The following is a 13,970-nucleotide window of genomic DNA, read 5'->3' as shown; positions in this document are numbered from 1 at the left end:
ACATGCACACACACACACAGCGCAGGGCCCATCCCCTCCAGCAGGGGGCGCAGGGACACACACGCACGCGCACACACACAGAGCGCAGGGCTCGTCCCCTCCAGCAGGGGGCGCAGGGACACACACAGCGCAGGGCCCGTCTCCTCCAGCAGGTGGCACAGGGGGACACACACACACACACAGAGCGCAGGGCCCGTCCCCTCCAGCAGGGGGCGCAGGGACACACACGCACGCACACACACACACACACACACGCACACACAGAGCGCAGGGCTTGTCCCCTCCAGCAGGGGGCGCAGGGGCACACATGGCACAGGACCCATCCCCTCCAGCAGGGGGTGCAGGGACACACATGGTGCAGGGCCCATCCCCTCCAGCAGGGGGCGCAGGGACACACACACACACACCACCCCCCACCACAGGGCATGTCCCCTCCAGCAGGGGGCGCAGGGATATACACAGTGCAGGGTCTGTCCTCTCCAGCAGGAAGCGCAGGGAGACACACACACACGCAGAGGGTGCAGGGCTTGTCCCCTCCAGCAGGGGGCGCAGGGACACACACACACACACACACACGCACACTGCAGGGCCCGTTCCCTCCAGTGGGGGGCGCAGGGACACACACGGCCCAGGGCTTGTCCCCTCCAGCAGGGGCGCGGGGACAGGGACACACACACAGTGCAGGGCTTGTCCCCTCCAGCAGGGGGCGCAGGGACACACATAGTGCAGGGTCTATCCTCTCCAGCAGGAAGTGCAGGGACACACACACACACACACACACACACACACACACACGCGCGCGCAGAGGGTGCAGGGCTTGTCCCCTCCAGCAGGGGGCGCAGGGACACACACACACACACACACACACACACACACACACACACACTGCAGGGCCCGTTCCCTCCAGTGGGGGGCGCAGGGACACACACGGCCCAGGGCTTGTCCCCTCCAGCAGGGGCGCGGGGACAGGGACACACACACAGTGCAGGGCTTGTCCCCTCCAGCAGGGGGCGCAGGGACACACACACACACACACACACGCACACTGCAGGGCCCGTTCCCTCCAGTGGGGGGCGCAGGGACACACACGGCCCAGGGCTTGTCCCCTCCAGCAGGGGCGCGGGGACAGGGACACACACACAGTGCAGGGCTTGTCCCCTCCAGCAGGGGGCGCAGGGACACACACACACACACACACACACACACACACACACACTGCAGGGCCCGTTCCCTCCAGTGGGGGGCGCAGGGACACACACGGCCCAGGGCTTGTCCCCTCCAGCTGGGGCGCAGGGACAGGGACAGGGACACACACACACACCCCGCCGCAGGACCCGTCCCCTCCAGTGGGGGGTGCAGGGACACGAACTCTAACCCGGTTATGATCCCCCCCTGCGATCTAGCCCTCATCCCCCCCATCTCCGAGCACCCCCCATTTCTCCTCCCCCCCAGCCTGATTTTCCCCCAGGTCCAGCCCCCCGGGCCCCTCCCCCAACTTGAGGAAGTCCCATGCGCCTTCCTTCCCCTTTCGATTCAGCCCCGGTGTAAACAGCTCCGTCGGCCTGTGCGGTACTGGGGGGGTCTGGATCCTGGGGGCCCGAAGGGTCTCAGGGGGAAGAGTGTGAATCAGTGGGTGCACTTGGGGGAGGTGCGGGGGCAATTGGTGGGGGAGGGCTGGGGGGCAGGCTGGAGCAGTTGGGCAGGAAGAGATCCGGAGTGCAGGGGGGTCTGGAGCAGTCGAGGAGGCGGGCAGGGGGCAGGACTGGCAAGGGGGGGTTAGTTCCCCTCCCTTCCCCATCCCTCCCCCCATAAGGCTGAAAGGTGGAGCAGGAAAGGACTGGGAGAGGCCCTGGACCCCAGCCCCATATCCTGGCTTCTGCCTCATGCTCAGGGCTTGTGAATTATCTCTGCTGGGGGGGCGAGGGGAGAATGGGGCCTGTCCCCTATGGGGGGCACCAGCTCCCATCTGGCTCCACAGGGAAGAAGCCCACAGGGCTGAGACCCTGCAAGTTTGGTTCATAGGCGAGCTGGTAACATAAAGTGCTTGGGAACTGGCGCCCCCCAGAGGGGACAGGCCCCTGCACCATTCCCTGCCCCCCGAGGCAGCCAGTCCCTGCCCTGGGGCCGATGGGAACCGGCGCCCCCAGAGGGGACAGGCCCCACTCCCCATTCCCTGCCCCCGAGCCAGCCAGTCCCTGCCCTGGGGCCGATGGGAGCCAGCACCCCCAGAGGGGACAGGCCCCTTTCCCTGCCCCCCTGAGCCAGCCAGTCCCTGCCCTGGGGCCGATGGGAGCCAGCACCCCCCCAGAGGGGACAGGCCCCACACCCCATTCCCTGCCCCCCGAGCCCGCCAGTCCATGCCCTGGGGCCGATGGGAGCCAGCACCCCCAGAGGGGACAGGCCCCACACCCCATTCCCTGCCCCCCGAGCCAGCCAGTCCCTGCCCTGGGGCCGATGGGAGCCAGCACCCCCAGAGGGGACAGGCCCCACATCCCATTCCCTGCCTGTCCCTGCCCTGGGGCCGATGGGAGCTGGCACCCCCCCCCCCAGAGAGGACAGGCCCCACACCCCATTCCCCGCCCCCCAGGCCCTGCCCTGGGGCCGATGGGAGCCGGCACCCCCCCCCAGAGGGGACAGGCCCCACACCCCATTCCCTACCCCCGAGCCAGCCAGTCCCTGCCCTGGGGCCGATGGGAGCTGGCGCCCCCCAGAGGGGACAGGCCCCAGGCCCCACGCCCCATTCCCTGCCCCCCCGAGCTAGTCAGTCCCTGCCCTGGGGCCGATGGGAGCCGGCGCCCCCGGAGGGGACAGGCCCCATGCCCCATTCCCAGCCCCCCGAGCCAGCCAGTCCCTGCCCTGGGACCGGCCACCTGGATGGGTGCATCTGGAGAGGGGCTGGTGTGTGGAGCGATGGGGGGCCGGGTGGAGGCTGTGGGGGGGCACTCTCTGTTCCTCCCCCCAGCCACGCTCTCCGGCACCGACAGGGTTAATGGCCCTGCACCCGCAGCCCGTTGTCACACTTCCTGCGGGAGGAAACGAAAAGCCGGTGTCAGCACCAGGCTGGGAGGTCTCTCCCCCACCCCTGACTCCCCCCTCCCCAGCTCACCCCTTCCTCTCCCTGCAGAACCAGCTGCCCCTGTACGACGACGCCGTGTCCCTGCGCCGCCCTGCGCCCCTCAACAAACACAGCAGCATCTTACGGTGAGTGAGCAGCCAGATGCAGCCACCGCTGGGGTGGGGCAGCAGGGGGAGCAGCCACACATAACGCCGCCGGGGGAGAGCTGGGATGCAGCCACCACCTTAATACTGCAGCAGCTGCCAATGTAGCCTGGAAATGGGTAGTCATTAGGGATCAGAGTTAACACCCCACTGGGTGTTAGCTGCAGCCCAGGAGGGGGCTCTGAGCACTTCCCTCCCCAACCCCCCCCCTCCAATTAGCCGACAGGCTGCTTGCTTGCTACTTTCTGTTTCCCAGAAATAGACTGTGCTGAGTATCTGCTCCCCCTGCCCCCCCTCCAGCCCCAGGGCTACTAGTTACAGGACGGGCGGGGGAGGGGAGCCGGACTCCTGGGTTCTCTCCTTGGCTCGGCCTTGGGTGGAGCATGTCTGTCGCCAGTGGTGCTACCCCCCCCTTCCTCCCCTCCACCCAGGAGCATCTCGGTGCCATCCGAACCTACCCCGGACCTGCCCCCCAAGATGAGTGACACCTACGCGGTGGTGAACAAGTTCCGGCGGGGGGGTGGGCCGGCGGTGGCCTCCTCCCAGGAGACCAGGCCTGGCGGGGGCAGCCCCGAGTGGTCCTCCATCGACCCCAGCGGCTTTGGGGGTCTGCAGGCCAGCTACTCCCTGCCTGGGAGCCCCGTGAAACGCCTGCCACCCAGCCCCAGCTGCAAATACACCCCCCACTCCACCAGTGCAGGTACAGCAAGGGGACCCAGGAGTTCGGGACCAGGGGTCTGATGTGGGTAGGGAGGCAGGAGGCTGGGGCCAGGACGGACCATAGATCTGATCTTGGGGGGCAGGGTGGAACCCCAGAATCCAGAGCCAGGAGGAACCATGGGTCTGATCTGGAGGGGGGGATGGGACCCAGGAGTCCAGGGCCATGGCTCTGACCCAAGAGTCCAGGGGTGGCTCTGACCCGGGGAGGTGGGACCCCAGCTGTCCAGGGGGGCCATGCTCTGATCCCTGCCCATCTCTCTGCTCCAGGTGACGCCAGCCCCCAGGGCCCCCCTTCGCCCTGCCCCAGCCCTGGGCACGGGAAGACCCAGCTACACACTATGAAACCCCGGTGAGTTCTGCCCCCGCCCCATGGGCCAGCAGCCCTCTGCCCAGCCGGAGGAAGCCAGTGTGGGGGTGTGTGAGGATTCGGAGTCAGGATGCCAGGGTTCCCTCCCCCACTCTAGGAGGGGAGTGGGGCTGGGTGGTTAGAGCAGCAGGGCTGGGAGCCAGGACTCCTGGGTTCTCTCCCCCTCCCCGGGAAGGGAGTAGGGGTCTGGTGGTAAGAGCCGGGGGGCCTGGGAGCCAGGACTCCTGGGTTCTCTTCCCAGCTCCTGTCACTCATTTTTCCCCATCTCATCTGCAGGGTTTTGTGGCATCTCCCCCGAAGAAGGGTGAGTGAGATGGGTGCAGGGGGGCTGGGGAGGGCCAGAGCTTACAGGGGGAGGCTAGTTTGGTACCTGGATGGGAAACCCTGGCAATCGAAGTGCATGCGGCATTCATCACGGCCTCGCGCGCACGGCTTCCCCAGCCACAGCTGCAGCTCTGCGCTGGCCGAGCCATCCCTGTGCAGCGTTGTGTGTGGCTGGGCCCCAGCCGTCCCACCCCAGAGGTGGCTGCAGCTCAGCGGCGGCCCTAACACGAGCCAGGGAGGCTTCATTGTTTTCTTCTCCGCCAGCCTCCAGCTCCCCCCGCCTTGCGTCTACAGACAGCTACGAGGCCGTGGATGCCTCCCCTGGAAGGGGCTGCAGCCCCCTCGCCTCCCCAGGCAACGGTCTCGGTAGGACAGGGGTGTGGGGGGAGGGGTACAGTAGGGGGCAGCCTCCAGGATTGGGGGGGGGGGGGAAGTGCAGGCAGGCCCCTGGCTCTGATTGGGGATATGGGGGAGAGTCCAGGGGGAGGGGACGCAGGAATCCTGGGACCCAGCAGCAGTTTGCATCTGGGGAGTCTGGACCGGGGGTGGGGGGAAGGTAAAGGCCCCCCCTCTTCATTATTGTTTCTCCCTCCCCCAGGCTATAACTTCCGCATTGGGAAGCCAAAAGGACCCCGCGACCCCCCAGCTGAGTGGACAAGGCTCTAGGGGGCCTGTAGGGTGGGTGGAGGTGTTGGGACCTGTGCCCCCCCACCCCAAGGCCAGATGGACTCAGCCGAGCCACGGCCCCAGCATCACCCCCCGGCACAGAGCGAACCGCCACCAACTGACACCAGGCTGGCAGCCAGGACTCCAGGGTTCTCTCCCCGGCCCTGGGAGAGTCGTAAAGAACAGCACCATTAACTCTCGAGCTAGGACCCACAACTTGGGGGCCCGCCCCCTCTCAACCTGGGGAGCCCTGGTCGCTCTACCCTGGCAAGACGGGAATGGCCGTGAACAGACAGCAGCAGAAACCAGACAAAGGGTCGAACTAAGCTGTGTATTAACGCAGACCCTACAAAAATAAAAGTGTGAAAACAACAGCTCTGCTGGTGCTTCCCCCTCCACCGCAGGGCGATACCCATGGGGCCGGGGCCTGAAACCACAGCTGGAGACAGCGGCATCCCTCTGGGTTGGGGCCCGGCCTTTGCACTCCGACGCCCAAAATGACTCCGGCTTAAATTCCCAGCCAGCGACGAGGGAGCTCCCCTGCAATCTCCGGCTGAACGGGCTCCACATCCTGTGTCCAAGCGTGACGGAGCGCAGCCCAGCGGCCACCAGAGCAGGGGGACGCTCTGGGCTGGGGGCGCCCCTTAGCTGGCGCTCAGGAACTGCCGCTTGCGGGCCGTGTTGGTGTAAGGATGCCAGCGCCACTCTACGTCGGCCGTGGCTGCCTGCTCCAGCGTGCCCAGCTTGATCATGTACACTGTAACGAAGGAGGGGTGAGGGGTCAGCGAGGTGCCCCTGGGAAGCACCTGCTGCTGGGAGACAGGCAAAGCCGGGGAGTCCCCTGCCCCAATCATTCAGGGGGTTAGGGGCAGGATGGGACAAATTTTCTGTTATCATTTGATGCCCATGTGTGCCTCAGTTTCCCCTGATTCTGCAAGGCTCCCTGGCATTGGGGGGAGCTATAAACCAGCTCTGGGGTGCATCTGGCCACCCAGGCTGCCACAACTGGGTCATTCAGCAACTGCTGGGAAGAAGACAATCGACAAGGGGCCCCCCTGGGGTTGCGGGATGGGGAGAGGGGGCTGAACCAGAGTGCCTTGAATTCGGCGAGGACACTGATCTAACAGGCAGCGCAGAAACTAGGGGGAATGAGGCTAATCACTGGGACACGGTAATACCAAGGGACAGAACATAGCAGAAGCACAGAACCAGTCATGCCAGGAGAGCGGCACTAGATGTGAAAGAAAACGTAGACTCAAAATCTTAAACGAACCAAACTGTCCCATGAAATCTCTCTGGCTTATAACTCCATGCTTGAATAATAAGACTAGAGCGGCAGGGATAGTACCAGCCGCCTGGTCATGATGGTGACAGTGACTGAAATGCTCAGGGAGACGAGAGAGGCCATAAAAATAAAAAAACCCAGTAATGGGGATTTCAACTACCCCCATATGGACTGGGGCATGTCCCCTCAGGACGGGAGGCAGAGATAAAGTTTCTTAACACCTGAAATGACCTCCTTGGAGCAGCTGGGCCTGGAACCCACCAGAGAAGAGGCAATTCCTGATTTAGGCCTGACTGGAACACAGGATCTGGTCCAAGAGGTGACCGGAGCTGGATGGCTTGGTAATAGTGACCATAATCTAATGAGATTTAACATCCCTGTGGCAGGAAAAACACCAGAACGGCCCAACCCGACAGCGTTTCATTTCAGAAAAGGGAACTACACAAAAACGAGGCAGTTAGTGGAACGGGAATTGAAAGGTTCGGCGCCAAGAGTGAAACCCCTGCAAGCGGCGTGGAAACGTTTTACAGACACTGTAACAGAGGCTCCACTTAAAATGTATCCCCCGACTTAAAAACACACAGTAGGAGAACCAAAAAAGAGCCACCGTGGCTAAACAACAAAGTAACAGGAACAGTGAGGGGCAAAAAGCAGCCTTTAAAAAGTGGACGTTAAATCCTAGTGAGGAAAATAGAAAGGAGCATAAACGCTGCCAAATGAAGTGTAGCCAAAGAACAGCAAATTATTTTTAAAGTAAATCAGAAGCAGGAAGTTGTTAACTAAGCAGTGGGGTCACTGGCCGATCGAGGTGCTAAGGGAGCACTCAAGGATGATAAGGCCATTGCAAAGAAACTAAATGAATTCTTTGCATCGCTCTTCATGGCTGCAGATGTGAGGCAGACTCCCAAACCTGAGTCTTTTTAGGTGACAAATCTGAGGAACTGTCCCACACGGAGGTGTCATTAGAAGAGGTTTGGAAACAAATTGATAAACTAACCAGTCACCAGGTCCAGATGGGATTCAGCCAAGAGTTCTGAAGGAACTCCAATGTGAAATTGCAGGACCTAACTATGGTATGTAACCAATCATTTAAATTAGCTTCTGAACCAAATGACTGGAGGGTAGCTAATGTGACACCAATTTTCAAAAAAGGGCGCCAGAGGTGATCCCAGCAATTACAGGCTGGTAAACTTGACTTCAATTCCGGGCAAATTGGTTGAAACTCTAGTAAAGAACCAAATTGTCAGACACAGAGATGAACATAATTTGTTGGGGAAGAATCAACACGGTTTTGGTAAAGGGAAATCGCGCCTCATCAATCTACTAGAATTCTTTGATGGGTCAACAAGCATGTGGACAAAGGGGATCCAGTGGTTCTAGTGTACTTAGATTTCCAGAAAGTCTTTGACAAGGTCCCTCACCAAAGGCTCTTAAGCAAAGTGAGGTGTCATGGGATACGAGGGAAGGTCTCCTCATGGGTCGGTAACTGGTGAAAAGACAGGAAACAAAGGGTAGGAATAAATGGTCAGTTTTCAGAATGGAAGGGGGGTAAACACTGTGTCCCCCAGGGGTCTGTGCTGGGCCCAGTCAACATCCTCATAAACCATCTGGAAAAAGGGGTGAACAGGGAGGTGGCAAAGTTGGCAGACGATACAAAACTGCTCAAGATAGTTAAGTCCCAGGCAGCCTGCGAAGAGCGACAAAGGGATCTCACCAAACTGGGCGACTGGGCAAGAAAGTGGCAGATGAAATTCAACTTTGATCAATGCAAAGTGATGCACATCAGAGAACAGAATCCCAACTCTCCGTACACAATGATGGGTCTGAATTAGCTGTTACCGCTCGGGAAAGATCTTGGCGTCGCTGTGGAGAGTTCTCTGAAATCATCCATTCGATGCGCAGCGGCAGCCAAAAAACGAACAGAAGGTTGGGAGTCATTAGGAAAGGGAGAGATAAGATAGGAAATATCCTATTGCCTCTATATCAGTCCGTGGTTCGCCCACACCATGAATACTGCGTGCAGATGTCACCCCATCTCAAAATAGATTGATTGGAATTGGAAAAGGTTCAGAAAAGGGGAACAAAAATGATGAGGGGGATGGAACAGCTTCCGTATGAGGAGAGATTAATCAGACTGGGAGTTTTCAGCTTGGAAAAAAGATGATTTGGGGGAATATGAGAGAGTCTGTAAACTCATGACTGGTGCGGAGAAAGTAAGTCAGGACGTGTTATTTACTCCTTCCCAGAACAGGAGAACTAGGGGTCCCCCAATGAAATGAACAGGCAGCAGGTTTAACACAAACAAGGCAGTATTTCTTCACACAACACACAGTCAACCTGTGGAACTCCTTGCCGGAGGATGGCGTGAAGGCCGAGACTATAGCAGAGTTCAGAAAAGAACTAGATGATTTAATGGAGGACAGGTTCATCAGTGGCTACTAGCCAGGCTGGGCACAGATGGTGTCCGCAGCCTCTGTTTGCCAGACGCTGGGAATGGGCGACAGGGGATGGGTCACTCGATGATTCCCTGTTCTGTTCATTCCCTCTGGGGCACCTGGCATTGGCCACCATCAGAGGATAGGACACTGGGCTGGATGGACCCTTGGTCTGACCCAGCCTGGAAGTTATGTTTTCATGCGGGGCCCCCAGAGACGTGACTCACGTTTCATCTCGAAGCGCGGCCCCACCTCAGACAGCTCAATGTTGCGATGGTCCAACTTCTTGTAAACGTGGTGCCTGCGGGGGGCCCAGGAGAGATGGGTCACCCAGTGTGGGCCTGGCTCCCAGCCCCCGGCCAGCCCTCCCTCCCCTCCCAGAGCTGGGAGAGAACCCAGGTGTCCTCACACCCAGCCATCCCCGTGTGGTGTTATATGTGGCTGTTCCCCAGATGCCCCGCCCCAGAAGTGGCTGCACAATGGGGCAGGCCTGGCACCTGAAGGAGATGTAATCGTCCTGGTTGGCGAAGGTGATGACCCGCTTGCTGTCCTCTTTGGGCACCGGGAAGAGGTACTTGAGGATGCTGCAGACCTGAGGGCAGAGACCGAGAAGCGCTGGGTTTGGGGGGGAGGGGAAGGAAGGGGGAATTGAGACCCTACACCAACAAGCCCCCCAGGAGACCCTACAATAAACACACTGCCAACAAACATTCCCCAGAGACCCTACAATGTCAAAGTGGTCTCTGTCCGCTTCCCCAGGCCCTAGAAGACCCTACAATAACAATGCCAGGCTGGGCAGTCCCAGAAGACCCTACAATAATACAGCCAGCCCAGACAGTCCCAGAAGACCCGACAAGGACCCAGCCACCCCTGGCTGACCCGCTGGCCCAGGCGAGAGGTGAAGTTGTGGAAGATCAGATGGGGGATGGCCTCGGACATGGTGCCGATGTCGGGGACTTCGTGCCGCATCACCACGTTGCAGAGGGTGAAGAACGCCGTGGGGCCGAAGGGCAGGTGAGAGACGATCAGCCCGTCTGGAAGGAGGGGGGCGGTTAGTAGGGGCGGCTGGGATGGAGCTGCCCTCCACCCCCCCCCATTCATCAACCCCACAAAGCACAGCCCCCAGCTAAAAGGCCCTGCAGCCCCCCCGCCTTGGGGACCCCCTAGAAATAACAGCAGAGGGGGAGCCCCTCCAGAATCCCAGACAGAGGGAAGGCAGCCCCTCCCCCTCTGGCTGCCAGCAGGCCCAGACAGAGGGGAAGGGGGAGTCCCCCCAGCAGGCCTCACCCCACCCCCAGCTCCCACAGACAGAGGGGAAGGGGGAGTCCCCCCAGCAGGCCTCACCCCACCCCCAGCTCCCACAGACAGAGGGGAGGGGGGAGTCCCCACAGCACCCCCCGGCTCACCCGGCTGCCCGCGGTGTTCATGCAGCACCAGCAGGTCCGTGACGCCGTTGGCCTTGCAGGCCTGGAGCAGGGCCCCCACCTCATGTCGCCCCCGATTCATGCGCTGGGCGCCCGGCAACACCAGCTTCATCTCCTGTCGCCGAGAGAGGGGAGTGTGGGGGCTGTGAGAGAGACCCTAGAACAACAGACCTGCCTCTCCCTCAAATGGCTCACCAACAACACAGCCGGCCCCCCTGCCCCCAGGAGACCTTACAATAACGAAACCGGCTCTGCCCACCAGCCCCAGTCCCCGGGAGGCCCTGCAGAAACAAACCGGTGCCCAGGAGACCCTACAACAACCATGCCAGCCTGCCGAGAACGCCGCTCCCCGGGAGACCCTATAATAACAAACCCAGGTCCTGTACCTTGGCGAACATCTTCAGGCGGGAGCTGGGGTCACGTGAGGTCGTGATCATCACCTTGGGGTCCTCCACGCCCGCCCAGCGATACTCATCATCCTGCTGCGTCACCAGCCCTGCCGCAGGAGGCAAGGGGTTAACGGTGGGGGCGTGGCCCCTGGCTGGCCACGCCTGGCCCCTGGCTGGCCACGCCTGGCCCATTTACATGGAGTGGGGGGGGGTGGGGGGTTAATTTTTTAATCTCGCTAGGGGGTGGCGAATTTCTCAGAATCCAATTAAAAACACACAAAACAGCCCTGGAGGTTTTTCATTCCTGAAAGAAAATGACTTTAAAACCGAGCCCAGACATGTTCGATTTGTGTCCATATATCTCCATGTCACTGTCCACCGCCGGGACCCAAAACACGGAGGTCGGTCAAGGAAGAAAAACACGGCAGAGAGAGGCATCCAAACAGGATTTCAGGCTGTTTCCTTTGGGTGGTTTGACATGCGGCGTTCACAATTTCTCTTTTAACAGTTCAAACACTTTAACTTTTCAATAATCAGCCTCTGCCGTCGTTAAATAATCCCTGTCCGACCCGCCTCATGCCCCAGCAATTCCCACAAGTGAAAACTTGAAGAGAAGATTTTTAAAAGCTTGAAACCCAAAATGAAGATTTAAAGAGTTCAAGCTCGAGGGGACAAAAAGAAGTAAAAACCATTGTTTTGCGCAACTAATTGAAAGAGCTACAAATCAGGGAAAATGCTTACGAATAATCCTCAACATTATCCACTGAAATTACAAAAAAAAAATCACATTCTGCCCAGCCTATTAGAAGGGCCGGATAAAAGGGGTGAAAAATTGATTAAAACATGGCTTGGATTTGAAACGCCCGAATTTATTGTACAAAGGAAGCGTTGGTGGTAATCAGTTAATTTGAACTGATTGTTTCTAGTCTGTGTGTCCTTTGGGATTTTAGAGCTAGTAGATCTCGTCCTCTCCCACCGAGGTTTTATTCAGAGATGGGAAGAGGAAACCAAGCAACTCCTGATTGGTTTTTCAACCCGGGGCAAAGCTATCATTGACCTGAGCTCGGTGAATAGACGGACGCAGAGCAAATGGGGGGAGGAAGCCTTCAGCAAATGGGTACCAGTAACGACCCCCTGGTTCGGGGCTTTCTGGCCCGTTATATACGTTTTTAAATACAACATAACTGACCATGCCAGATTCAAGTGAGTTCAGCCCTGAACGGAGGCGGTCGGAATTTCAGGTGGATTTTTAAAAAGAAAAACATCCAAAATCCGGCACAAATTAAAAAAAACCTACAACAATCTGTTTTTTATCCACACTGGACACGGAAGCTCTGGGTTTAACTGGCTCGGCTGTGTGAGACCAACACCAGCTCCACCCCCGCCCCCCTGCCATGATAATGGGTCTATGGGGCTGACACTCATGGCACCATCTGGCCCCACGGGGGAGGGGTGGGGTCTGTGCTTCATCTGGCTCCACGGGGCTCTGAGAGTCCAAACAGGGGTGACCCACTCCATGTTTCAGGGCAGACGAGCAGCAAAGGGTCAGGAAGGACACAGGACAATGCTGACCAAGGGTGTTGGGGGGGGTCCTCGCTTGGGGGGAGGAAAGGCACCTCCCCCCTGAAACCCCCCCTCCCCCCAGACTCACCTTCTGCTCCTTGGTCATCAAACTCGATGGACCTCTGCAGTGCCAGAGCCTCCCGGCGCAGCTCCGGAGGTAGCAGACGATTCTCTGCAGGGAGGAGTCAGAGACTGAGATTCCAGACAATCCCCCCACTCAAATCCCCCTCCTTGGTCCTTCTACCCCAATGCCGCCTCAGGACAGGAGGGGGCTGCAGGTCGGGAGTGAGGGGCACCGGGAGAGAGGAGGGGACTGCAGATCGGGAGTGAGGGGCACCGGGGGGAGGGGAGAGAAGGAGGCTGCAGGTCGGGAGTGAGGGGCACCGGGGAGAGGGGAAAGAAGGAGGCTGCAGGTCGGGAGTGAGGGGCACCGCGGGGAGGGGAGAGAAGGGGGCTGCAAGTCGGGAGTGAGGGGCACCGGGAGAGAGGAGGGGACTGCAGATCGGGAGTGAGGGGCACCGGGAGAGAGGAGGGGACTGCAGGTCGGGAGTGAGGGGCCCCGCGGGGAGGGGAGAGAAGGAGGCTGCAGGTCGGGAGTGAGGGGCACCGGGGAGAGGGCGGGGCTGCAGGTCGGGAGTGAGGGGAACCGGGGAGAGGGGGGGCTGCAGGTCGGGAGTGAGGAGCACCGGGGGGAGGGGAGAGAAGGAGGCTGCAGGTCGGGAGTGAGGGGCACCGGGGAGGGGGGGGGCTGCAGGTCGGGAGTGAGTAGCACCGGGGAGAGGGGAGAGAAGGAGGCTGCAGGTCGGGAGTGAGGGGCACCGCGGGGAGGGGAGAGAAGGGGGCTGCAAGTCGGGAGTGAGGGGCACCGGGTGAGGGTCCGTACCGTCCAGCGCCCGCCTGAGTTGCTCCTTCTTGGTCTCGGTGGCGCGGATCCGATCCTCCTGCGCCCGCCGGTACAGATACTCCCGGCGCAGCCGGGCCTCGCGGCGCAGCTGGGCGGGACACACCGGGAGCGGGGGGTGTTAGTACAGAGATGGGGGGGCAGGGAGCTCCCTCTCCCCTAGCGGGTACCAGCCCCCGCCCGCCCCACATGAAGACCCTACAACAGCGCCAGGCCTCGCCCCACTCCCCAGGGGGCACCTGGGCCCTCCCAGGCAGAGACGACCCTACAATAACAAAGCCGGAGAGTCGCAGCACCAATCGCCCACAAGCTCCCCAGCCCCAAGGGGGGTGAGCTGCTCCCCCAACCCCCCCGCACCCAGGAGACCCAGGACCCCCCCCCCCGGGGTGCCCGCCTCTGCCCCGCAAGCGACCCTACGATAACTAACCCAGCCCCCTACTGCCCCCCCTCCCCCAGAGTGGAGGGTGCCAGCCCCTGTGCCCCTCCCCCTCGCAAGCGACCCTACAATAACAAACCCAATTCGCCCCCCTACCATGGCGCCAACTCCTGGCGACCCGCAGCGCTCCCCCTGCAACACGTGGGGGACCCACCCGCCCAACACCGGGGCCTCTCATTGGCCCAGGCTTCCCGGCCTATCAGAGAGCGGGATGCTCAACTGGGCCAGGGAGATGTTTTGC

General features: G+C 60.5%; 2 protein-coding genes across 3 annotated transcripts in view; one reads left to right on the top strand and one right to left on the bottom strand.

The window, feature by feature from the left end:
* The window catches only part of LOC115643338 (tyrosine-protein phosphatase non-receptor type 18-like), a 22,432-nt gene extending 16,762 nt beyond the window's left edge, over nt 1–5,670 (top strand). Inside the window, exons 12-17 of the mRNA XM_030547245.1 lie at nt 3,125–3,201; nt 3,651–3,919; nt 4,207–4,288; nt 4,583–4,610; nt 4,895–4,996; nt 5,229–5,670. Coding sequence (XP_030403105.1) covers nt 3,125–3,201; nt 3,651–3,919; nt 4,207–4,288; nt 4,583–4,610; nt 4,895–4,996; nt 5,229–5,654 — 984 coding nt within the window. The 3' untranslated portion in view covers nt 5,655–5,670. The remainder of the gene's footprint in view (nt 1–3,124; nt 3,202–3,650; nt 3,920–4,206; nt 4,289–4,582; nt 4,611–4,894; nt 4,997–5,228) is intronic.
* On the bottom strand, nt 5,609–13,970 carry IMP4 (IMP U3 small nucleolar ribonucleoprotein 4). Of its 2 annotated transcripts, XM_030547263.1 has the most exons (9): nt 13,826–13,969; nt 13,276–13,384; nt 12,481–12,564; nt 10,827–10,936; nt 10,423–10,555; nt 9,896–10,050; nt 9,514–9,608; nt 9,244–9,317; nt 5,609–6,053 (listed from the first exon to the last, which is right to left on the bottom strand). In XM_030547263.1, the coding sequence occupies exons 1-9, from the start codon at nt 13,826–13,828 to the stop codon at nt 5,941–5,943; spliced, it is 876 nt and encodes a 291-aa protein (XP_030403123.1). In that variant the 5' UTR covers nt 13,829–13,969; the 3' UTR covers nt 5,609–5,940. The 2 variants fall into 2 exon arrangements, with proteins under 2 accessions (XP_030403123.1, XP_030403124.1); XM_030547264.1 differs by lacking the exon at nt 13,276–13,384 and having other exon boundaries at nt 13,826–13,970.

The sequence above is a fragment of the Gopherus evgoodei genome, unplaced genomic scaffold (assembly GCF_007399415.2).
Source record: "Gopherus evgoodei ecotype Sinaloan lineage unplaced genomic scaffold, rGopEvg1_v1.p scaffold_57_arrow_ctg1, whole genome shotgun sequence".
In the NCBI taxonomy this organism is placed as follows: Eukaryota; Metazoa; Chordata; order Testudines; family Testudinidae; genus Gopherus; species Gopherus evgoodei.
The sequence above is the reverse complement of the archived record's forward strand: the minus strand, read 5'-3'. Positions and strand labels throughout refer to the sequence as shown.